Source organism: Phyllobates terribilis, unplaced genomic scaffold (assembly GCF_046119375.1).
Source record: "Phyllobates terribilis strain yellow unplaced genomic scaffold, ASM4611937v1 Scaffold_7__3_contigs__length_470593459, whole genome shotgun sequence".
NCBI lineage: Eukaryota > Metazoa > Chordata > Amphibia > Anura > Dendrobatidae > Phyllobates > Phyllobates terribilis.
Window position 1 is genome coordinate 386,283,040 of NW_027362767.1, and position 26,471 is coordinate 386,309,510.

Here is a 26,471-nt window from a genome sequence, read left to right on the forward strand (position 1 = left end):
ACATCTCTACAACAACTGTTAAGAGGAGACTTTGTGCAGCAGGCCTTCATGGTAAAATAGCTGCTAGGAAACCACTGCTAAGGACAGGCAACACGCAGAAGAGACTTGTTTGGGCTAAAGAACACAAGGAATGGACATTAGACCAGTGGAAGTCTGTGCTTTGGTCTGATGAGTCCAAATTTGAGATCTTTGGTTCCAACCACTGTGTCTTTGTGCGACGCAGTAAAGGTGAACGGATGGACTCTACATGCCTGGTTCCCACCGTGAAGCATGGAGGAGGAGGTGTGATGGTGTGGGGGTGCTTTGCTGGTGACATTGTTGGGTATTCAAAATTGAAGGCATACTGAACCAGCATGGCTACCACAGCATCTTGCAGCAGCATGCTATTTCATCCGGTTTGCGTTTAGTTGGACCATCATATATTTTTCAACAGGACAATGACCCCAAACACACCTCCAGGCTGTGTACGAAGGAGAGTGATAGCGTGCTACACCAGATGACCTGGCCTCCACAGTCACCAGACCTGAACCCAATCGAGATGGTTTGGGGTGAGCTGGACCGCAGAGTGAAGGCAAAAGGGCCAACAAGTGCTAAGCATCTCTGGGAACTCCTTCAAGATTGTTGGAAGACCATTTCCGGTGACTACCTCTTGAAGCTCATCAAGAGAATGCCAAGAGTGTGCAAAGCAGTCATCAAAGCAAAAGGTGGCTACTTTGAAAAACCTAGAATATAAGACATATTTTCAGTTGTTTCACACTTTTTTGTTAAGTATATAATTCTACATGTGTTAATTCATAGTTTTGATGCATTGTGTGAATGTACAATTTTCATAGTCATGAAAATACAGAAAAATCTTTAAATGAGAAGGTGTGTCCAAACTTTTGGTCTGTACTGTGTGTGTATCTATCTATCTATCTATCTATATATATATACACATACATACATACCTCAAAAAAATAAAGGGAACACTCAAATAACACATCCTAGATCTGAATGAATGAAATATTCTCATTGAACACTTTGTTCTGTACAAAGTTGAATGTGCTGACAATAAAATCACACAAAAATAATCAATGGAAATCAAATTTATTAACCAATGGAGGCCTGGATTTGGAGTCACCCCCAAAATTAAAGTGGAAAAACACACTACAGGCTGATCCAACTTTGATGTAATGTCCTTAAAACAAGTCAAAATGAGGCTCAGTATTGTGTGTGGCCTCCACGTGCCTGTATGACCTCCCTACAACGCCTGGGCATGCTCCTGATGAGGTTGTGGATGGTATCCTGTGGGATCTCCTCCCAGACCTGGACTAAAGCATCCGCCAACTCCTGGACAGTCTGTGGTGCAACGTGACGTTGGTGGATGGAGCGAGACATGATGTCCCTGATGTGCTCAATCAGATTCAGGTCTGGGGAACGGGTGGGCCAGTCCATAGCTTCAATGCCTTCATCTTGCAGGAACTGCTGACACACTCCAGCCACATGAGGTCTGGCATTGTCCTGCATTAGGAGGAACCCAGGGCCATCTTTCATCTGTGAAGAGCACAGGGCGCCAGTGACGACTTTGCCAATCCTGGTATTCTGTGGCAAATGCCGAGGGTCCTGCACGGTGTTAGGCTGTGAGCACAACCCCCATCTGTGGACGTCGGGCCCTCATACCACCCTCATGGAGTTGGTTTCTAACCATTTGTGCAGACACATGCACATTTGTGGCCTGCTGGAGGTCATTTTGCAGGGCTCTGGCAGTGCTCCTCCTGTTCCTCCTTGCACAAAGGTGGAGGTAGCGGTCCTGCTGCTAGGTTGTTGCCCTCCTACGGCCCCCTCCACGTCTCCTGGTGTACTGGCCTGTCTCCTGGTAGCGCCTCCAGCCTCTGGACACTACTCTGACAGACACAGCAATCCTTCTTGCCACAGCTCGCATTGATGTGCCATCCTGGATGAGCTGCACTACCTGAGCAACTTCTGTGGGTTGTAGAGTCCGTCTCATGCTACCACGAGTGTGAAATGCACAACCAACATTCAAAAGTGACCAAAACATCAGCCAGAAAGCATTGGTACTGAGATATGGTCTGTGGTCCCCACCTGCTGAACCACTCCTTTATTGAGGGTGTCTTGATAATTGCCAATAATTTCCATCTATTGTCTATTCCATTTGCATAACAGCATGTGAAATTGATTGTAAATCAGTGTTGCTTCCTAAGTAGACAGTTTGATTTACTTGGAGTTATATTCTGTTGTTTAAGTGTTCCCTTTATTTTTTTGATCTGTGTGTGTGTGTATGTATGTGTGTATATTATACCTCTTTTTTTTTTTTAATTTGCTTTTTAATGCACTTTTTTGGTGAGTGCTCCGTGATGACCTAGTCGTCCGCAGTTTTTGGTAAAATAAATCCAAGTTCGGTGTTTTCCCATTGAAAATTTAAAAAGGACGACGAGACTCATAAATTTTTTTTTTTTTTTCTGTGAAAAAAAATAAAAAATAAAAAATTGTCCTCTGGTCGCAGTGCGACTACAATTTTACCCCAAATTGTAGGCAATTTCTTGTTTGTGTGGATCCCTAGGCTTAACCTAATGGGATTGCTGCATGACGGGGTAAATACTGTATATTTTGTACCAATCTGTTTTTTTCTTGTATAAATTAATTTTGATTGACGTTATCCTAATTAAAGGATAGAAGATGCAGGAACATTGGTCGGGGGGCAAATTGACCGTTGTTTAGTCAGCTGTAGATGGTTATTCGTGATGTGATTTTTCTGAAGATGAAAGGATGGATCTATATCTACTAATCTTCAAAACTGAGGAAACGGTGGTACTTTTTGCAATGCTTTCATGGTGCGGTTTTAATTTTGGGTTGTTCCTAATCTCCCGAGTAGTAGTAATCTATTTCAGATGGCCTGTGGCTTCAATGGAAAAAACAATCATGTTCCTTGATAGCATCTGTGTCAAGTGGCCATCTGCTGGAGTAATTTTCCTACTAATATTTGCTATGCCGATCGGTCACACAGTCATCATCTTCACTACAATTTTCACAGATGTCATTCTTTTCCATCCAATCTTCCAACGGTCTTTTAAAAAAAGCCTTAACGAGGTTGTCCAGGCAAAATGAAAAGTTCACAGGTGGCTTGGAGCAGTAAGAAATTACAGTCTTCTCGCTTACCGGCACCCACTTGGATTCATCTCGGGCCGCTCCGTGGTCTGCATTTACAGAGGAAGAGGAGACGTCACCAGACCGCCAGCAGCAGGACCACTGCAGTCTGTACTGGCTGCAGTGGTCAGGTGAAGACTTCTTTATTACGTCTTCATAGATTTGTTACAACTGGTGGAAACCCATCTGCAGTCCCATGGCATTCATTTTTTCCTGTTATCCCCCAATGGGAATGCTGTGAAGAATTATAAGTGGTTATCCCCATAGTCACACTTTATCTTGCTTGTAGCTGAAGTTTTGAAAAACTTTTAGAAACTTTTTATGTACAGTGTAATGATCTAGGCACTCATCGTGACTTTTAGTTTTGTAAGCCAAGATTGTACTGCCCTATACACACCCGCACATGACAATTATGGCGTGATTGGCTAACAGTCCAATGGGTATGGGGGTTTACTCCTCTGACATATATTATTTTCCCTGACTGCAAATAAAGTTGGGTTTTCACTACATGATCCGAGGCGTTAAACGACCACCAATCGGTTGCTTGTTTGCCAATCTGCAATCGTTTAGACAGTCCGACTGCTCTTATGATTCGCACAGAAGCATGAGTGATAGATCATTCTGTGCCTACAGGCTGCCATTGTTCTCACCAGCATGTTTTAGGGTTTACTTTTTTTATTAAGGTTTGGTGTGCAATCTTCATTCCTTGATTCAGTTTCAGACTTTTTCTCTTATGGGAGTGTCTATCCCAGTAATATAGGCTGGATGCTGATGTCTTCATTTAGCTCATATATTGACAAACCTTCTCTCCTGCACTGCTTTCCTTCTTTTCTGTAACCTGTTTTTTTCTGCCCTCCCTGACACTGTACATGCTTTCCCCATATATCCACAAATATGTGTGCAAAAACAAACCCCCTTCCTTCTGTTAGCTCTAACACTGAGAGAAGGGATGTGTAAGTTTTTTGCAAATTAACAACAATAATAATAAAAAAAATCACTCCCAGGGTAGCAGTTGCACTCGTTCTTTGAGGGGACATACAAAAAGACGGAAGTATTCTAAATGACAAATGGTAAATGGGGGGCCCTATTACAGATTTTTCAGTGGGGTCCCGCTCGTAAGCTACGCCTCTACTTTTAACTGCCGAGCAGACACGAGGACAGGCTTGATTTCTGACAATCTACGTCCGGAGCGCTCAGGTTTGGACTTCGTACAGTTACTTGAGCTGTCTATTGTGGGGAGTCGTCGTGTAGTCACGTGCCTGATAACTAGGAATCTGTACCATGGTCCTGTCTGGTTGTTACCGCCCCTGATTGATTACTTTTAAGAACCCGTATTTGTGGTATTTTTTTTTGCATAATTTTATATTTATTCTCTCCAGTTCCTTGTATGTCAGGTTTGATCTGTGGCCGGGGATCTGCCCCTTGCACGTCGAGCAGGGCCCGTTACTGGAGTTAGGACTTTGCCCCCATTGCTGTGTAACACTTGGAGAATTCACGCTTTCAGTATAGTTTACACATGTACATACTCGCCGCCTCTGCTTGTCACTGTGCCGCCTCTTCCTGACTCCCCGAGTTCTGGACATATGTGGGGTCCTGCTGATGGATGTCTTCAGTGATCAGGAGGTAACGTGTTGGTTTACCAGTTTGCTTATTGAGTAGGGTAAAAGCAATAATACCAGTATCCGGGTTCTTCCATGTGCCTATCCCGCAGCCACAATACTAATCTGGTGAAGGCTTGTCGAGTTGTAGCGCCCTATTGATAAGCTGGGGATCCCTTATTTGTAGGGCTCCATCAGCAAGTGTTGAATTCCACCTGGAGCACCATCTATGGGGAAATTAAACATTAAATGGTGCAAAATCAATATGGTAATCATGCAAGCCACTCTTTTTGTAGACACTCTGGCCAATAGATGGGGCCAAGGATGGCCGAAAACCCTCTATTGACTAATGTCCAGGAATGACCGAGCCGAATGATCAGACAACCATGGAAGAGGGAGAGTTATGAACAGTTGTATGATCGGACTTCCGGATTTTGGATCTTTAATGGAGGCACTGTAGGGGGTCTGAGGACCAGCAGATGCCGTGTTATTGTCGGGTCTAGAAGCATGCTACTTGTGTACGTCTCTTCTCATAGGTTGTAGTTATTGTGGCTGACTACTTGCGTCTACGTTTTCCAGGGCTTTCTTTCTTTTTTTTTAAAGGTACTTATTTTTTATATAAAAAGGGGAGCAAATTTCCAGGAACATTGACCATCTGTGTCACGGCTTGAAAGCAGAATAAGTCAAGCTGTGAAAATCTGCAATACATAGCTATGTGTATGTAAACCGAGCTATGACTGCTTGGGTGGGAGTTACAAGATTTATCCATGTGAGTAACACACACTCCTATCCAGACCTTTTTGAGTAATGCGTCCTCCTGATTAATGCACCCTCTTATCTGGTCCTTTTTCAGTAATGCACCCTCTTTTCAGGACCACCTTGAATAATGCACCCTCTTATCTGGACCTTTTTCGGTAACGCACCCTCCTATCTGGTCCTTTTTCAGTAATGCACCCTCTTTTCAGGACCACCTTGAATAATGCACCCTCTGATCTGGACCTTTTTCGGTAATGCACCCTCCTATCTGGACCTTTTTCAGTAATGCACCCTCTTTTTCCGGTCCTTTTTCAGTAATGCACCCTCTTATCTGGACCTTTTTCGGTAATGCACCCTCCTATCTGGACCTTTTTCAGCAATGCACCCTCTTATCCGGACCTTTTTCAGCAATGCACCCTCTTTTGAGGACCATCTTGAGTAATGCATGCTCCTTACTGTATCCTCTCGAGTAATGCACTCTTCTTTTCGGAACTTTTTTAGTAATGCACACTCTTGGCTGGACCACCACTGTTCTTGTGTCTTAATCCTTTACAAATCAGTGTGCCCCCATTTTTGTTCCAGGTTGAGGGGACGTATAGCTCTTTGTGTTTGCAGGTGCTTTGTGCTGTGCAATGAATATTGATTGCCTGCTTTGGTTTAAGTGTCAACAAGCCACAGATGCCTGGCCCAGCGTGTTCATACCTCCAGCGAGAGCTTGAGGACCGGCCAAGCACATTATTGTTTCTGTTCACCTTGGAGTCCATCCAGCAGTTTAATATTTGCAGATATGTATAATAGCAACTTGCAACCATTTCCTCTCCTGCCAAACATTGCAAAGCCGCAGGTCACAAACTAATTAGATGACTTCGAGGTTGTCAGCTACAACCACATCCAAAACCAAGGATGAGTCGTGTTTGTGCCGCGAGGAAGCAGCTTGACGTACTAAGGTCACCATGGAGTCCAGAGCATCGCAGAGCTCTTACATGTTTTCTCTCGTTCATGGCAAAGCCAGAATCTCCCCACAGGTGTCAGGTTGACTGTTCCGGATCTGTAACCAGATTGCTGGGTGGTGGCTTCACGAAAATACTCTTGTGTATGTTTCTAGTTTCCAAGATAAACTCGTGGTTGCACATGACAGTTCCTCCTAGAATGTCTTTGAGTTTACACTTCAGTGTCGTCTTCTTTCGCAGAGTACATCCTGGAGGAAGCTGAAGAACATGGTCCACTGGTCACCGTTTGTAGTGTCCTTCAAGAAGTACTATCCATGGGTCCAGCTGGCAGGACACGCAGGTACGTTTCTTGAGTGCTTCCATTTCTTGAAGTTTGCTTTTTTTTGTAAGTATAATATTTTGTAATTTGAGGTTTATAAAATGTCTCAATAAGGGGGGTTGTCCAGCGTTGCTTTCTTCCTCATCGGGACATGAGCATCTCCAATTACTTTGTACCTATACATATCTACCAGGACGCAAGTATCTTGCACCTGTCTTGGTCATTAGATTAGGACGCTACCTGCCAATTGTGCAGGCGTCTCAGCTGGTAGGCACAGTGTCGTTGGGAGGTGAGCAACGCCGGATAACTCCTAACTCATTGGTTTGGTGTTTGACCCAACTCAGTTCAATGATACCAGCTGACCATCTCATGTATTGGGCTGTCCCAAGTGGATGAAGAAGGAAAAGGCTGTTGGATTTCAACCTGCCCAATCTTTTCCTTCCCAGTGGAAAGAAGCAGCCACCAGTGGAGTCTTGAGTGGCTTGTCTCCCTTTTGAGAACACAAGCAGAACTTGCATCTGTACGGGAGGGTTGGGGATGGAGACCTGCTGGCCGAATGATCCATCTATGGCCAGCTTTTTTCCCGCCTGTGTAATATTTTACTATAGGATTCTGAGAATTGTTTATTTTAACCAGATTTTTTTTTCTCTGTAAATCATAAAGAAGTTGATCTGAGTCGTAGATTAATCATAGCTATACAAACACACCTGGTGTGCCATAAGTAAAGGTCTGCACACAGCCCTCTGCCTGTAATAAAAACCATTTCTAGGAAGCGCCGAGACACATGTAAAGGGTGAAGAACACAATAATAGTTCTTTATTTTTTCTTTGTAGGGAACTTCAAAGCCGGAGAATACGGAAAAATCCTGAAAAAGTTCTGTCAGTGCGAGCAGCAATGTTTAGAGTGGTTGAATCGAGACTCCTTACGGCCGTTCGTCCCCGGATATTACGGGGTGGTCGAAAAGGAAGGAGAGACCTACAACCAGATGGAGGATCTTCTCTCAGAGTTCGAGTCTCCTTCCATCATGGACTGTAAAATGGGTGTTCGGTGAGTGGTGCGAAATGTGGATTGGATTCCCTTCTTTGTGCACTGATGACTGTAGAAAAAGAGGAGTTGTCCTTAAAGGGGGTTGTACAATTAATGCAAATATCGCCTATCCGAAGGATTGATAATAAATTGAATTGGGCAATGATTGAACATGGCCACCACTGCTCCAATCATTGTCTATATGCAGCACTCCTATAGACCATGGTGGTGCATTTGGGGCACAATTGAGCCTCGTTCTCTGGATCGATGAGGGTCCCAATGGTGGGATCTCCAACGTTCAGCAAGTGATCGCCCATTATATGGTGGCAACTTTCATTTGTTACATCTCTTTAATTCTTTATAGTGGGATGCTTTTATATATTTGCTATTTTATAGAGAAAAGGGAGGATAATTTTGTTAAGACCAAGGTCATAAACTCTTGATATATGCTCTACTGGACATATCTGGTACTGCTTTTCTCCATGAGCAGCAGATGTTTGAGGTGGAAGGTGGGGGACTATCTAGTGTCCCTAGAGTTGGGGTATCCTTGATATACTTCTGATGTTTGTGGTCCTCTCTGGTTGCGTTGAATGGCCTAATAATAATAAAATGTTTTCCTTCTTCAGGACATATCTAGAAGAAGAACTGGTGAAGGCTCGGGAGAAGCCCAAGCTCAGAAAGGACATGTACGAGAAGATGATCGCTGTAGACCCCGACGCACCTACGGAGGAGGAGCACAGACAAGGGGCCGTCCTAAAGCCCAGATATATGCAATGGCGGGAGACCCTTAGTTCTACCGCAACCTTGGGCTTTAGAATAGAGGGAATCAAGGTGAACAAAATCTTATCTAGACGGGTGACTTTGAGGATGGGTTTTCCTGATTTAACATTCTTGAGATTCCCACATGGAAACTGAGGGGCCTCATACACTATTGGTAACGATCAGACAAATTATGATTGTTCATCCGGCAGCCATTTTGTCCGACCATCCCAGGCACAGGAGCTCTCGCTCTACTGACTCCTCTGAACAGGGTCTTCTCGTCAAGAACAAAAGTATCACCAGTCCGAAGTCAAGAGGTGTATGAACCTAATCTTCTCCAGCATCATCTGTTGGGGGCCCCCATACATCTTAAGACTAACATCGGTCAAACCTGCCAATATCGATGGGCTTAGCTCATATTACGGGGGCCTGTAGAATAATTGTAAATGCCTCCTGGGTGATGAAACAAACCCTGAAGGATTACATTGAATACTACACAATGGCCCTTTATTATATGGGGTCACCTTTAAGAACGAGGCCTCTCAGGATTCATTGGAATTTGCAGCTTTTGTACAGAATCTGAGCTTTTGTATTATGTAACTGATTAGTATTTTTTATTACGTGACTTGAGTAGCGTACCAGAGTCCTGTATACTGAAGTCTGCACACAGAGGATATTATAGTATTAACCCTTTCCCACTGTGGCCAATGTTCTCATTGTTTTGTTTTGTTTTTCTCCCCCTTTTTCCAAGAATCAAAACTTTTTTTTCTCCTGTCGACATAGCTGTACAAGAACTTGATTTTTGAATGACCCTTTTCATTTCACCATATAAAGTGCTGAAAAACAGAAAAAAAAATCCATATGGGGTGAAAGAGTGGGGGAAAAAAAAATGCAATATCGCCATTGCTTATAGGATTTTGTTTTTACCGTGTCCATTGTGCAGTAACAATGTCCTCTTAACACAATTCTCGGGGTCAGGACGACTGCAGCGGTATCAAAACTTGTATCATTTTTATATTTTAAATGAATGTAAAAAAAAAAAAAAAATTGCCATTTTTTTTTTTGCCAAAAAGCCATTCCGGCTCCCCTCCCACCCCGTTTTTTACACCATTTATTCTGTGGGTTAATATAATTCATATTTTGACAGATTGGACCTTTATGGATACCAGATATGTTTATATCTTAATTTTTACAGTGGGAAAAGGAGGAGTCAGACTTTTTATATATATATTTTTTTTATTATTATTATTATATTTAAAAAAATTAGATATTCTTTTACTTTAATTTTGTTTTAGCCCCCTTAAGGGGACTTGAATTTGCAATCAAGTTTGATCGCTTGCTGTATATACTACTATACCATAGTATAGGGCCACACAAGCTTTGCCAACCAGTCCATTTAAATGTCCCACTTCATACACCTGAACCCGGTGTACTATTATATTCTACATCAGGAAGGGGTTAAAGAGGGCCCATCTTCTGTCCTGTTATCGCACATTTTCCTTTAAGTAACCGTTTTAGATCCTCTTTTCTTACTGTTTTGCTTTGCGTTGTCACTGTTATTCCTCCTAATAATAAAAAAAAAAAAAAGGAATAAAATGATTGGTTGTTACTAAAAGGGTGTGTCCTACACAATCTGTTTCTCAGCACTGATTGGATAATATATCAGTCTGGAAAGACACACCCCCTACTGGTAACACCCAGGAGGAACAACTGAGGGACGGCACAAAAAAGGATTGTAAAAAAATGGTTGGGGTCAGAAGGAATAGCCGTCAGCTAAACCGTCTTTTAGCCGATCGTTCTCTGCAGTGTAAACTAATGACCCCCATTAATATCTTATTCTAGAGAGCAGATGGGACCTGTGACACAAACTTCAAGAAGACCAAACACCGGGAGCAGGTGATGAGAGCGCTGGAAGACTTTGTGGAGGGCAATAAGAACATTCTGGTGAGTTCCAGGGAATCAATTGAGACGTGGTATCTCCATACTCCTTAAAGGGGTTGTCCAGCTTGGAGTACAATAATATATATCTATATATATATATATATATATATATATATATATATATATATATATATATATATATATATATATATATATATATATATATATATATATATGTTGTAGGTGTAGTAATAATAATAGAAAATACCTCCAATTAGAAATGTAGTATAGTTCTCCTGATTCGCTATGTCACTTACCCCATGTGCAGGGTATTGCAGTAGCTTAGTTATCCATAGTTACAACCATTAACAACTAACTGTCACTATATGAGTGGTCGTAACCATGGATACATAAACTACTGCAATGCTCTGCACAAAGGGTAAACGACATAGCTAATTAGAAGAACTATACTACATTTCTAACTGGAGGTATTTGCTAATGTTATTTATATTACACCTACTACATATTGGGATGTGATCTTGGAGCTGGGAATACCTCTTTAACTCCGATCAATGAGCTCATTTTGAGGGTCTGCAATTTATTTAGCGCTCTCTTTTTCTGAGCTCCTCTCATCTGATTTATGAGCACGGACCACATCAAAGTTGAATGCACAAAAAGTGTTTGAACAAAAAGCCTGTAAAAGCCGAACGGTGCAGAATTTTGAAACCCGATTGCAAAGTAATTTTTAGCCCCAAATACATGTATTCAAGTTTTAAGAAAAAAAATGTCCCCAAAAGTGGACAACCCCTTTAAGAATGTGTTACTTCCTATACTATGCGCTGATAAATTGTCAGTAAAGGTCAGAAGAGATTATTTCACATTATTTTCACATTTCCTTTTTGCAGAGAAACTACTTGACGAGGTTGAAAGAGCTCCGCATCGAACTGGAAAAGTCAGAGTTTTTCAAGCAACATGAGGTATCGATCTGTGCGTCCTGCACGTATTAACCCCTTTATCTTCTACCCACATGAAAGGTATAAGGATTGTCCAGAAATATAAAAATCTGGCTGTTTTCTTTCAGAAACCAAGTGGTACGGCATTGCTGCTCAGCTCCATTCACTTATATATGGGCTGAGTTGCAATACCAGACCCAACCAATGGTCAGGGGTGGTGCTGTTTTGTGAAAGAAAGCAGCCATGTTTCAATAATTCAGGACAAATCCCTTTAAAGCAGGACATGGGACCGGACTGCAGCTATTGCCTTGTACTTTTAGATACTCTACAATGAATAGTACCCTATCCACCTCTCTCCCGACTACAGGAGTAATGTCAATATCTGACAAGATCAGATCATTAAAGGGAACCAGTCCCAGTTAATCGACTAGTGTAATATTATAAAGCACGAGGAGCTGAGCAGAATGATATATAGTTTTGTGGGGAAAATATTCAGTATAACTTGTATTTTTACTCATTTAAACCCCTGCTCATTCTGGCTTTAGGAGTCCAGTGGGCGGAGTCATTGAATGACCGGCACTCGTATGAGCGAGCATGCATACAGACATGGCAGTCAATCAGCGCTTTATAACATGCCGCTGTCAGATATGATTGCAAATTTACTCTGACCGGTTCTCATTAAAGGGATATCCATCACATGAGCCTGCAAACCTCTGTAGAAAGGGCGTCACTGGCCCCCGCTCACCTCCCAATGCGGAAGTGAGCGAAGCTGGATTATCCCTTTAATGACATCCTGCAAGAGGTGACTTCCAGAGCACTTCTGACTACTTACTAGTCATACATAGCTTATTCTTGCTCTAGCATGGCCTCTCCATAAGCTGCAAATTTATCTTAAATGATCAGAAATAATTCCAGTATATTTGCAGTTTTCCTGGTCCAAAACGGGGTGAAGGTTAAGTAACCGTTGTCCAAAAGTGAGTGGCTCTGTCTGATTTGGGATATTCCCGGGGGCAGGACTTAATGCAGTCTGATGAAAAAAAAAAGGAAATATAAAAAGTTATTTACTCAGCATCCCCAGGTCCAACGTTGAGTCCTCTCCTCTGCTCCCAGTCTGTTATTGTTGTCAGCGCTGCAGCCAATAACTGGGCTCATGCCATTTCCTCAGGCACAGCCACTGAGCTCATCTATTGGCTGCAGCGCTGTCGACGTGATGTCAGCACTTCATACAATAACAGACCAGGATTAGCAGCAGCAGATACTCAGTGTTGGACCTGGGGAGGATGAGTAAAGGTCCACTTTTAAAAAAAAAAAAACTGCAGGTGGGGGACATTGGGTTTCCAAAAGATACATTTCGACTGGCCGATGTTGGTCCATTAACGAGCGCCGATTCGACTAGTTGATCAGTGCTCGTTTACAGGCCTGTGCGATGCTAATGGGAACGATTGTCGGTACAACATCACATCGTCGGAGGTGATGTGCTGACCATAACAATTTTTATGCCTTTTTGCGTGTTCGTCAGGTGCTTGCCGCCATGTTTACACGTGCAGATAATCGAGCGTTCTTAGAAATTAGTACCTTTTTTAGATGTTGGTAAGTTTCTATCTCGCTCATGATGATGACTATACAGGGCCTTGTGACCTAACTCGTGCTCATCCATGTATTTCCTCAGGTGGTCGGCAGCTCCTTGCTCTTTGTCCACGACTCCTCGGAACTGGCCAAGGTTTGGATGATTGACTTTGGAAAAACCGTCCGGTTGCCGAACAAGCAGACACTAAATCACCGGGCGCCTTGGCTTGAGGGTAACCGGGAAGATGGTTACTTGTGGGGACTCGACAACCTCATAAACATTTTCTGTGACCTGGTGCAGGACTAAGACTTGAGACTGGCACAAAGTAAAAAAAAAAAGGCTGGACTTTTACAATTTGGGAGGAAAAAAGGAAACTTTGGCTCCCCGACCTCATCTCTACACAGCTGCGTCTACTTCAGTCCTTTGTATTTTACCATGTACGATAATTGTATTTTATTTATGCTTTTTGTAGCCCGATAGAAACATAACACTGGAAACTGTACAGATCCGAGCTGGGAGACGACGAGTTTCGCTCCTTTCTTTTTATAATTTGTATATATATTTTATTACTACTTTACAAAATGATTTTATTCTATATTTTAGTTTTTTATTTTTTTTTAAAAAAAAAGAAGAAAACTGTTCACTTTAACGAGACGCGAGCATCGTTCTTTCTGATATAGGTTGAGTCCAAGCAATAATTGTACACCCCCGGTCATCTGTTTGTACCTGCACTCTTCACTTTGGTGCCTTAGATTTACCCTAAAGGGATTGAGGTGTAATACCAGAAACGACCTAACGAATGGGATGGCGCCGTTTTCTAGAGGAAGGGAAGTCGAGTTGCTTTTCTAATCCTTTACAACCTCCTTACGGTCAAAGGCTTTGTCTGGGGGTGTAAAAAAACAAAAAACAAAACCAAATACTATTACCTGTCACATCCTCCGCGCTCCAGGGATGAGGTTACTGGGACGGCTGCCGCCAGTATGACCACAGTAATCGCCCACTGCGGCCATGTGGGATTTCTCCGCACATCCTCACTGCAGGACGCCGCTGAGATCCTTCGGGACCGCGACCCATTTGGGACAGCAACCAAATCTGCAAAAAATCCACATTATCTCCATTTGTTTTTGTTTTTTTCCTTTTTGATTTCACCCTTTCAATCGGTAAATCCGCAATTAATCCTCATATGATGCATGTGGATTTTATCCGATTTCTCACTTTTTTTTTTTCATTTTATCTCCATTTTTACTTTGTGGATAATTAAAAAAAAAAAAATCCAAGACCGATCCCTTTTAGGTTTATGCAACCATTTTATTTTTGGGAAACTGGACAGACTGTTCCTATTGATATTAATGATGTCGTTATTTAGGACTTTTTTTTTTTTTTTAATAAGTTGCATAGACCGGGCCTGTGCAATATAGGGGGAGCATTTTTTTTTTTTTTTTGCTTAGGAAATTAGTTACTGCAGTTACAAAATTGCTGAAGGCAATAAACCCCTTTTAAGTCGCCACTTAAAGGGGTTTTAGTGGGATTTTTCAAACGTGGGAAAAAGTGAAGGAAATGTTCTAGATGAAAGTAACAAGCATTACTTATCGCCGGTCCAGCAGTGATGACATCCTATCCATCAAGTTATGTGCCCGATTGACAGGACGCCATCACTGCTGGATTTAAAGGGAAAGTAATGCTTGTTTTTTTATTTTATACACTTTTCTACTCTGCCTGCTTTTGAAAAGTCCCCCAAAAAAACTTTTAGGCCATGCTTTCCAACATGGAGGGGTTCTCCAGAATACGGCAATAGCACGAGATGTCACCTTGATAGTAGGTAATGGGGAGATGGGGAAAAATGTCTAAGGTTAGGGTCACACTTTGTGTATTTGGTGCGGTTAACTGTGTGTTATATTTGGATTTTGTTTTTTTTAAGGGAAAAGGTAAAATTTGCTCCAAAAATTAACAATTTTTCCGCAGATTCCACACACGAAAAAAAAAAAACCCCGTGGAAGCTAAAACTCATCCACTTTGCTGGTACTGTGAAATGCTATGGATTTTGGGTGCGTAAAATCCTCACCAAATACGAAACGTGTGAACCTCAGCCTAAAGGTTGCGTGTGGCAGTCAATGGAGCTGAACTGCAGTACCAGACACAACCTGCAGACAGAGGTGTCGCTGTTTTTGGAAGAAAGTCGTTTTTTTTGGAATCCTTGCCAACCATGAAATCTTGGATTCGTATTTTTTTTTTGGAAATGATTTCCCTAATTCTTGCTGATTGGAAACACAGATCTCCCCCAACCCCCCCAAACTGCTGCGGAAAAACAGCAGGTGGGCGGTAAAGGGTCAATCAGCACGGTTAGGTGAATGGGCATCGCCAGTTAGGGAGACACTCGCCCAAAAAATGTAAATTTTCATCCTAATTTGGCCCACATTTATGTGACCAGCCCGTTAAGGAGTACATGTCTAAAACAAGGACTAGTAATATCTGTGATGTCATACCTAGCAATAACATTGATGCTGAGCGAAATGTAAGAAATGGGATCCTGGGTCGACTAATAGAATATTTTTATTTTTTTTTTAAATTCCTCTTTAGCCCAAATGACTTATTTTTACATTATTCCTTGTACAATATTTGGAATATGGTTTTTTTATAATAAATAAGACCTTTAAAAAGGAAGTGGATCTGGTTTACTGATGACGTTATCGGGGACGAATGTTCTATTAGACCGAAACCTACAGCGAGCGGCGCGATGAGGAAGCAAAACGGGAAGTGAGAGGCACAATCCAAAATCGCCACATCCCTCTCCGATAGATGCAGGGTTTTCTGCAGCGTCAATTCTTTCGGCATTTTTTACTCATTCAAATGAATGGGGAAAAAAAAACGCATAAAAACTGCATATTTTATGGAGCGTTTTTCCTGCAGAAAAAAATTGCAAATACTCAATGTGTGCACATAGCCTTGGGGCTTACAGAAACATATGTAGAGTTAGTTGCCAACTGTCCTGGATTTCCTGAGAAAGAAGGGGGCTGGGTTTATGCAAACCCTTCCCAAAAATCATTGTTGGGTGGTGGTAGTGGTAGGGTTGGGGCGAGGCTTAAATATCCCAAAAATGTTGGCAACAATACAATATGTAAACATGGGGTCACATCTAGGACCGATTTTCACGAACGTCTGAATGAGCCTAAAGGCAGAGGTGAGACGAGCATATAAAACTAGGACGATTTCCATCTGTATTGTCGGCCATGTGTCCCTTTTTTGCATCTGATTTTGTACATCATCAGTTTACAATGTACCTGATCAAATACAATTTCCTTTGTTAATAATGGCAATGTATCCGTAAAAATCTTATTCGATTCTGATGTTCCGTATGGAATCTGATTTTTTTTTCCCACAACCATAGACTTGAATGGGCGATTTTCATCCGATATACAGAAGATGATGGTGCGTGCTGCAACTATTTTTTTTTTTCCTCTTCACATGGATACTTGAAAAAACTCTCATCTGAATGATCTATTGATTTGCATTGATCTGAGTGCTGTCCGATTTTTACTCAGACAGTACACGTTCGTATTATACGCTCGTCTGAACGAGCCCTGAGAGACGGGGAACAAAGTCGTACTACGTGGTACATTCTCTAAATGGGATTAAGTCAGCAATGGGCAACACAAGGATCTGTGCCGGGAACAGTGGGGACCATAAGGATCTGTGCCGGGAACAGTGGGGACCATAAGGATCTGTACTGGGAGCAGTGGGGACCATAAGGATCTGTACTGGGAGCAGTGGGGACCATAAGGATCTGTACTGGGAGCAGTGGGGACCATAAGGATCTGTAGTAGGAGCAGTGCTGACCATAAGGATCTGTGCCGGGTGCAGTGGGGACCACAAGGATGTGACCCAGGTGAACAGTGGGGGCCACAAGGATCTGTGCCGGGGGAAAAGTGGGGACCACAATGATCTGTAGTAGGAGCAGTGGGGACCACAGAGATTTGTAAATGGGGGCCACAAGGATCTGTACCGGGAGCAGTGGGGACCACAAGGATCTGTAGTAGGAGGAGTGGGGGACCACAGGGATTTGTAGTGGGGACCACAAGGATCTGTGCCGGGAGCAGTGTGGACCACAATGATCTGTGCCGAGAGCAGTGGTGGCTACAAGGATCTGTCCTGGGAGCAATGTGGACCACAAGGATCTGTACTGGGAGCAGTGGGGGCCACAAGGATCTGTAGTAGGAGCAGTGGGGGCCACAAGGATCTCTAGTAGGAGTGGGGACCACAGGGATTTATAGTTGGGGCCACAAGGATCTGTGCCGGGAACAGTGGGGGCCACAAGGATCTGTCCTGGGAGCAGTGTGGACCACAAGGATCTGTCCTGGGAGCAGTATGGACCACAAGGATCTGTACCGGGATCAATGAGGGCCACAAGGATCTGTAGTAGGAGCAGTAGGGACCACAGGGATTTATAGTTGGGGCCACAAGGATCTGTGCCGGGAACAGTGGGGGCCACAAGGATCTGAGCCGGGAACAGTGGGGGCCACAAGGATCTGTAGTAGGAGAAGTGGGGACCACAGGGATTTATAGTTGGGGCCACAAGGATCTGTGCCGGGAACAGTGGGAGCCACAAGGATCTGAGCCGGGAACAGTGGGGGCCACAAGGATAAGCGCCAGGAACAGTGGGGACCACAAGGATCTGTAGAAGGAGCAGTGGGGACCACAAAGATCTGTGCCGGGTGCAGTGGGGACCATAAGGATCTGTGCCGGGTGCAGTGGGGACCACAAGGATGTGACCCAGGTGAACAGTGGGGGCCACAAGGATGTGACCCGTGGGGACAGGGGGGGCCACAAGGATCTGTAGTAGGAGCAGTGGGGACCACAGGGATTTGTAGTGGGGGTCACAATGATCTGTATAGGGAGCAGTGGGGACCACAAGGATCTGTGCCGGGAGCAGTGGTAGCTACAAGGAACTGCACCGGGACCAGTGTGGACCACAAGGATCTGCCCTGGGAGCAGTTTGGACCACAATGATCTGTACTGGGAGCAGTGGGGACCACAAGGATCTGTAGTAGGAGCAGTGGGGACCACAGGGATTTGTAGTGTGGACCACCAGGATCTGTGCCGGGAGCAGTGTGGACCACAAGGATCTGTTCTGGGAGCAGTGTGGACCACAAGGATCTGTCCTGGGAGCAGTGTGGACCACAAGGATCTGTACCGGGAGCAGTGGGGGACACAAGGATCTGTAGTAGGAGCAGTAGGGACAACAGGGATTTGTTGTGGGGGCCATAAGGATCTGTGCCGGGAACAGTGGGGGCCATAAGGATCTGTGTCAGGAGCAGTGGGGACCACAAGGATCTGTAGTAGGAGGAGTGGGGACCACAGGGATTTATAGTTGGGGCCACAAGGATCTGTGCCGGGAACAGTGGGGTCCACAAGGATCTGTGCCGAGAACAGTGGGGACCACAAGGATCTGTCCTGGGAGCAGTTTGGACAACAAGGCTCTGTACTGGGAGCAGTGGGGACCACAAGGATCTGTAGTAGGAGGAGTGGGGACCACAGGGATTTGTAGTGTGGACCACAAGGATCTGTGCCGGGAGCAGTGTGGACCACAAGGATCTGTCCTGGGAGCAGTGTGGACCACAAGGATCTGTACCGGGAGCAGTGGGGGCCACAAGGATCTGTAGTAGGAGCAGTGGGGACCACAGGGATTTGTAGTTGGGGCCACAAGGATCTGTGCCGGGAACAGTGGGGGCCACAAGGATCTGTGTCGGGAACAGTGGGGACCACAAGGATCTGTACCGGGAGCAGTGGGGGCCACAAGGATCTGTAGTAGGAGCAGTGGGGACCACAGGGATTTGTAGTGGGGGCCACAAGGATCTGTACCGGGAGCAGTGGGGACCACAAGGATCTGTGCTGGGAGCAGTGGTGGCTACAAGGATCTGCATCGGGACCACTGTGGACCACAAGGATCTGTAGTGGGAGCAGTGGGGGCCACAAGGATCTGTAGTGGGGACAGTGGGGGCCACAGGAATTTGTAGTGGGGGCCACAAGGATCTATAGTAGGAGCAGTGGGGACCACAAGGATCTGTACAGGGAGCAGTGGGGACCACAAGGATCTGTACAGGGAGCAGTGGGGACCACAAGGATCTGTACCGGGAGCAGTGGGGGCCACAAGGATCTGTACCGGGAGCAGTGGGGGCCACAAGGATCTGTAGTAGGAGCAGTAGGGACAACAGGGATTTGTTGTGGGGGCCATAAGGATCTGTGCCGGGAACAGTGGGGGCCATAAGGATCTGTGTCAGGAGCAGTGGGGACCACAAGGATCTGTAGTAGGAGGAGTGGGGACCACAGGGATTTATAGTTGGGGCCACAAGGATCTGTGCCGGGAACAGTGGGGGCCACAAGGATCTGTGCCAAGAACAGTGGGGACCACAAGGATCTGTCCTGGGAGCAGTTTGGACCACAAGGCTCTGTACTGGGAGCAGTGGGGGGCCACAAGGATCTGTAGTAGGAGGAGTGGGGACCACAGGGATTTGTAGTGTGGACCACAAGGATCTGTGCCGGGAGCAGTGTGGACCACAAGGATCTGTCCTGGGAGCAGTGTGGACCACAAGGATCTGTACCGGGAGCAGTGGGGACCACAGGGATTTGTAGTTGGGGCCACAAGGATCTGTGCCGGGAACAGTGGGGGCCACAAGGATCTGTGCCGGGAACAGTGTGGACCACAAGGATCTGTGCCGGAACCAGTGGGGACCACAAGGATCTGTGCCGGAACCAGTGGGGACCACAAGGATCTGTACCGGGAGCAGTGGGGGCCACAAGGATCTGTAGTAGGAGCAGTGGGGACCACAGGGATTTGTAGTGGGGGCCACAAGGATCTGTACCGGGAGCAGAGGGGACCACAAGGATCTGTGCCGGGAGCAGTGGTGGCTACAAGGATCTGCATCGGGACCACTGTGGACCACAAGGATCTGTAGTGGGAGCAGTGGGGGCCACAAGGATCTGTAGTGGGGACAGTGGGGGCCACAGGAATTTGTAGTGGGGGTCACAAGGATCTATAGTAGGAGCAGTGGGGACCACAAGGATCTGTACAGGGAGCAGTGGGGACCACAAGGATCTGTACAGGGAGCAGTGGGGACAACAAGGATCTGTACCGGGAGCAGTGGGGGCCACAAGGATCTGTAGTAGGAGCAGTGGGGACCACAGGGATTTGTAGTTGGGGCCACAAGGATCTGTGCCGGGAACAGTGGGGGCCACAAGGATCTGTGCCGGGAACAGTGGGGACCACAAGGATCTGTGCCGGAACCAGTGGGGACCACAAGGATCTGTGCTGGAACCAGTGGGGGCCACAAGGATCTGTAGTAGGAGCAGTGGGGACCACAGGGATTTGTAGTGGGGGCCACAAGGATCTGTGCCGGGAGCAGTGGGGGCTACAGTCATGGCCAAAAGTATTGAGAATGAGACAAATAGTAATTTTTCCAAAGTTTACTGCTTCATTTTTTGTAATGGCAATTAGCATATACTCCTGAATGTCAAAGAGTGATCAGCTGAACAGCAATTAGTGTACTTGCAAAGTCAATATTTGCCCAGAAAATGAACTTTAACCCCCAAAACACATTTCAACATCATTGCAGTCCTGCCTTAAAAGGAGCTGCTAACATCGTTTTAGTGATTGATCCATTAACACAGGTGTGGGTGTTGATGAGGACAGGGCTGGCGCTCAATCAGTCATGATTAAGTAAGAATGACATCACTGGACACTTTAAAAGGAGGCTGGTTCTTGGTATCATTGTTTCTCTTCAGTTAACCATGGTTATCTCTAAAGAAACACGTGCAGCCATCATTGCACTGCACAAAAATGGCCTAACAGGGAAGAGTATCGCAGCTACAAAGATTGCACCTCAGTCAACAATCTATCGCATCATCAAGAACTTCAAGGAGAGAGCTTCCATTGTTGTCAAAAAGGCTCTAGGGCGCCCAAGAAAGACCAGCAAGCGCCAGGACCGTATCTTAAAACTGTTTCAGCTGCGGGATCGGACTACCAGCAGTGCCGAGCTTGCTCAGGAATGGCAGCAGGCTGGTGTGAGTGCTTCTGCACGCACTGTGAGGCGGAGACTCTTTGAGCAAGGGCTGGTTTCAAGGAGGGCAGCAAAGAAGCCACTTCTCTCCAGAAAAAACATCAGGGACCGACTGATATTCTGCAAAAGGTACAGGGAGTGGACTGCTGAGGACTGGGGCAAAGTCATTTTCTCTGATGAATCCCCTTTTCGATTGTTTGGGACATCTGGAAAACAGCTTATTCGGAGAAGAAGAGGTGAGCGCTACCACCAGTCTTGTCTCATGCCAACTGTAAAGCATCCTGAAACCATTCATGTGTGGGGTTGCTTCTCAGCCAAGGGAATCGGCTCACTCACAGTCTTGCCTAAAAACACAGCCATGAATAAAGAATGGTACCAGAATGTCCTCCAAGAGCAACTTCTCCCAACCGTCCCAAGAGCAGTTTGGCGCCCAACAATGCCTTTTGCAGCATGATGGAGCACCTTGCCATAAAGCAAAGGTGATAACTAAATGGCTCATGGAACAAAACATAGAGATTTTGGGTCCATGGCCTGGAAACTCCCCAGATCTTAATCCCATTGAGAACTTGTGGTCAATCATCAAGAGACGGGTGGACAAACAAAAAACAACAAATTCTGGCAAAATGCAAGCATTGATTATGCAAGAATGGACTGCTATCAGTCAGGATTTGGTCCAAAAGTTGATTGAGAGCATGCCAGGGAGAATTACAGGGGTCTTGAAGAAGAAGGGGCAACACTGCAAATATTGACTTGCTGCATTAACTCATTCTAACTGTCAATATAACCTATTGGTACTCATAATATGATTGCAATTATATTTCTGTATGTGATATAAACATCAGACAAACACTAATAAAAACCAGAGGCCAGCAGATCATGTGAAAATATAATTTTGGTGTCATTCTCAAAACTTTTGGCCATGACTGTACAAGGATCTGCATCGGGACCACTGTGGACCACAAGGATCTGTAGTGGGAGCAGTGGGGGCCACAAGGATCTGTAGTGGGGACAGTGGGGGCCACAGGAATTTGTAGTGGGGGCCACAAGGATCTATAGTAGGAGCAGTAGGGGCCACAAGGATCTGTACCGGGAGCAGTGGGGGCCACAAGGATCTGTACCGGGAGCAGTGGGGGCCACAAGGATCTGTACCGGGAGCAGTGGGGGCCACAAGGATCTGTACCGGGAGCAGTGGGGGCCACAAGGATCTGTACCGGGAGCAGTGGGGACCACAAGGATCTGTACCAGGAGCAGTGGTGGCCACAAGGATCTGTACCGGGAGCATTGGTGGCCACAAGGATCTGTAGTAGGAGCACTGGGGACCACAGGGATTTGTAGTGGGGGGCCACAAGGATCTGTAGTGGAAGCAGTGGGGGCCACAAGGATCTGTAGTGGCAGCAGTGGGGGCCACAGGGATTTGTAGTAGGAGCAGTGGGGGCCACATGGATTTGTAGTAGGAGCAGTGGGGACCACAAGGATCTGTAGTAGGAGCAGTGGGGACCACAGGGATTTGTAGTGGGGGCCATAAGGATGTGTGCCGGGAACAGTGTGAACCACAAGGATCTGTCCTGAGACCAGTGTGGACCACAAGGATCTGTCCTGGGACCAGTGTGGACCACAAGGATCTGTACCGGGAGAATTGGTGGCCACAAGGATCTGTAGTTGGAGCAGTGGGGGCCACAAAGATCTGTACCGGGACCAGTGTGGACCACAAGGAGCTGTCCTGGGAGCATTGGTGGCCACAAGTATCTGTACCGGGAGCAGTGGGGGCCACAAGGATCTGTAGTAGGAGCAGTGGGGACCACAGGGATTTGCAATGGGTGCCACAAGGATCTGTAGTAGGAGCAGTGGGGACCACAGGGATTTGTAGTGGGTGCCACAAGGATCTGTACCGGGAGCAGCGGGGACCACAAGAATTTGTGCCGGGAGCAGTGGTGGCTACAAGGATCTGCACCGGGACCAGTGGGGACCACAAAGATCTGCACCGGGACCAGAACCGGGGCCACAAGGATCTGTGCTGGGTGCAGTGGGGCCCACAAGGTTCTGGGCCAGGAGCAGTGGGGCCCACAAGGATCTGTAGTAGGAGCAGTGGGGGCCACAAGGATCTGTAGTGGGGACAGTGGGGGCCACAGGAATTTGTAGTGGGGGCCACAAGGATCTATAGTAGGAGCAGTAGGGGCCACAAGGATCTGTACCAGGAGCAGTGGGGACCACAAGGATCTGTACCGGGAGCAGTGGGGGCCACAAGGATCTGTACCGGGAGCAGTGGGGGCCACAAGGATCTGTACCGGGAGCAGTGGGGACCACAAGGATCTGTACCAGGAGCAGTGGTGGCCACAAGGATCTGTACCGGGAGCATTGGTGGCCACAAGGATCTGTAGTAGGAGCACTGGGGACCACAGGGATTTGTAGTGGGGGGCCACAAGGATCTGTAGTGGAAGCAGTGGGGGCCACAAGGATCTGTAGTGGCAGCAGTGGGGGCCACAGGGATTTGTAGTAGGAGCAGTGGGGGCCACAGGGATTTGTAGTAGGAGCAGTGGGGACCACAAGGATCTGTAGTAGGAGCAGTGGGGACCACAGGGATTTGTAGTGGGGGCAATAAGGATGTGTGCCGGGAACAGTGTGAACCACAAGGATCTGTCCTGAGACCAGTGTGGACCACAAGGATCTGTACCGGGAGAATTGGTGGCCACAAGGATCTGTAGTTGGAGCAGTGGGGGCCACAAAGATCTGTACCGGGACCAGTGTGGACCACAAGGAGCTGTCCTGGGAGCATTGGTGGCCACAAGTATCTGTACCGGGAGCAGTGGGGGCCACAAGGATCTGTAGTAGGAGCAGTGGGGACCACAGGGATTTGCAATGGGTGCCACAAGGATCTGTAGTAGGAGCAGTGGGGACCACAGGGATTTGTAGTGGGTGCCACAAGGATCTGTACCGGGAGCAGCGGGGACCACAAGAATTTGTGCCGGGAGCAGTGGTGGCTACAAGGATCTGCACCGGGACCAGTGGGGACCACAAAGATCTGCACCGGGACCAGAACCGGGGCCACAAGGATCTGTGCTGGGTGCAGTGGGGCCCACAAGGTTCTGGGCCAGGAGCAGTGGGGCCCACAAGGATCTGTAGTAGGAGCAGTGGGGACCACAGGGATTTGCAATGGGTGTCACAAGGATCTGTAGTAGGAGCAGTGGGGACCACAGGGATTTGTAGTGGGGGCCACATGGATCTGTACCGGGAGCAGCGGGAACCACAAGAATTTGAGCCGGGAGCAGTGGTGGCTACAAGGATCTGCACTGGGACCAGTGGGGACCACAAAGATCTGCGCCGGGACCAGAACCGGGGCTGGGGCCACAAGGATCTGTGCTGGGTGCAGTGGGGCCCACAAGGATCTGTGCCAGGAGCAGTGGGGCCCACAAGGATCTGTACCGGGAGCAGTGGGGGCCACAAGGATTTGTAGTGGGGGCCACAAGGATCTGTAGTGGGAGCAGTGGGGACCACAACGATCTGTAACGGGAGCAGTGGGGAACACAAGGATCTGTCCCGGGAACAGTGGGGGCCACAAGGATCTGTGCCGGGAACAGTGGGGGCCACAAGGATCTGTGCCGGGACCAGTGTGGACCACAGGGATCTGTCCAGGAACCAGTGTGGACCACAAGGATCTTTACCGGGAGCATTGGTGGCCACAAGGATCTGTAGTAGGAGCAGTGGGGACCACAGGGATTTGTAGTGGGGGCCACAAGGATCTGTACCGGGAGCAGTGGGGACCACAAGGCTCTGTCCTGGGAGCAGTGTGGACCACAAGGATCTGTACCGGGAGCATTGGTGGCCACAAGGATCTGTACAGGGAGCAGTGGGGGCCACAAGGATCTGTAGTAGGAGCAGTGGGGACCACAGTGATTTGTAGTGGGGGCCACAAGGATCTGTACCGGGAGGAGTGGGGACCACAAGGATCTGTGCCGGGAGCAGTGGTGGCTACAAGGATCTGCACCGGGACCAGTGGGGACCACAAGGATCTGTGCCGGGAGCAGTGGTGGCTACAAGGATCAGCACCGGGACCAGTGGGGACCACAAAGATCTGCGCCGGGAGCAGTGGGGACCATAAGGATCTGCGCCGGGAGCAGTGGGGGCCACAAGGATCTGTAGTGGGAGCAGTGGGGGCTACAAGGATCTGTAGTGGGAGCAGTGGGGGACACAAGGATCTGTAGTGGGAACAGTGGGGGCCACAGGGATTTGTAGTGGGGGCCACAAGGATCTGTTGTGGGAGCGGTGGGGGCCACAAGGATCCTGTAGTAGGAGCAGTGGGGACCACATGGATCTGTGCCGGGAACAGTGGGGACAACAAGGATCTGTCCTGGGACCATTGTGGACCACAAGGATCTGTACCGGGAGCATTGGTGGCCAGAAGGATCTGTAGTAGGAGCACTGGGGACCACAGCGATTTGTAGTGGGGGGCCACAAGGATCTGTAGTGGGAGCAGTGGGGGCCACAAGGATCTGTACCGGGAGCAGTGGGGGCCACAAGGATCTGTAGTAGGAGCAGTGGGGACCACAGGGATTTGTAGTGGGGGCCATAAGGATCTGTGCCGGGAACAGTGTGGACAACAAGGATCTATCCTGGGACCAGTGTGGACCACAAGGATCTGTCCTGCGACCAGTGTGGACCACAAGGATCTGTACCGGGAGCATTGGTGGCCACAAGGATTTGTAGTAGAAGCAGTGGGGGCCACAAGGATCTGCACCGGGATCAGTGTGGACCACAAGGAGCAGTCCTGGGAGCATTGGTGGCCACAAGGATCTGCACCGGGACCAGTGTGGACCACAAGGATCTGTCCTGGGACCAGTGTGGACCACAAGGATCTGTACCGGGAGCATTGGTGGCCACAAGGATCTGCAGTAGGGACCACAGGGATTTGTAGTGGGGGCCACAAGGATCTGTACTGGGAGCAGTGGGGACCACAAGGTTTTGCGCCGGGAGCAGTGGTGGCTACAAGGATCTGCACCGGGACCAGTTTGGTCCACAAGGATCTGTCCTGGGAGCATTGGTGGCCACAAGGATCTGTACCGGGAGCAGTGGGGACCAGAAGGATCTGTGCCGGGAGCAGTGGTGGCTACAAGGATCTGCACCGTGACCAGTGTGGACCACAAGGATCTGTCCTGGGAGCAGTGTGGACCACAAGGATCTGTACCGGGAGCATTGGTGGCCACAAGGATCTGTACCGGGAGCAGTGGGGACCACAAGGATCTGTAGTAGGAGCAGTGGGGACCACAGGGATTTGTAGTGGGGACCACAAGGATCTGTAGTAGGAGCAGTGGGGGCCACAAGGATCTGTACCGGGAGCAGTGGGGGCCACAAGGATCTGTACCGGGAGCAGTGGGGGCCACAAGGATCAGTACCGGGAGCAGTGGGGGCCACAAGGATCTGTACCGGAAGCAGTGGGGACCACAAGGATCTGTACCGGGAGCAGTGGGGACCA

The 26,471-nt window shown here is 47.3% G+C and overlaps 1 protein-coding gene across 2 annotated transcripts in view; it reads left to right on the forward strand.

The window, feature by feature from the left end:
- The window catches only part of LOC141154930 (inositol-trisphosphate 3-kinase A-like), a 78,288-nt gene extending 62,678 nt beyond the window's left edge, over positions 1-15,610 (forward strand). For both annotated transcript variants that reach the window (XM_073641494.1, XM_073641493.1), the window contains exons 3-8: positions 6,689-6,788; positions 7,601-7,814; positions 8,420-8,624; positions 10,395-10,496; positions 11,339-11,410; positions 13,056-15,610. In XM_073641494.1, coding sequence (XP_073497595.1) covers positions 6,689-6,788; positions 7,601-7,814; positions 8,420-8,624; positions 10,395-10,496; positions 11,339-11,410; positions 13,056-13,259 — 897 coding nt within the window. In that variant the 3' untranslated portion in view covers positions 13,260-15,610. The remainder of the gene's footprint in view (positions 1-6,688; positions 6,789-7,600; positions 7,815-8,419; positions 8,625-10,394; positions 10,497-11,338; positions 11,411-13,055) is intronic.
- Positions 15,611-26,471: the final 10,861 nt, after the last annotated feature.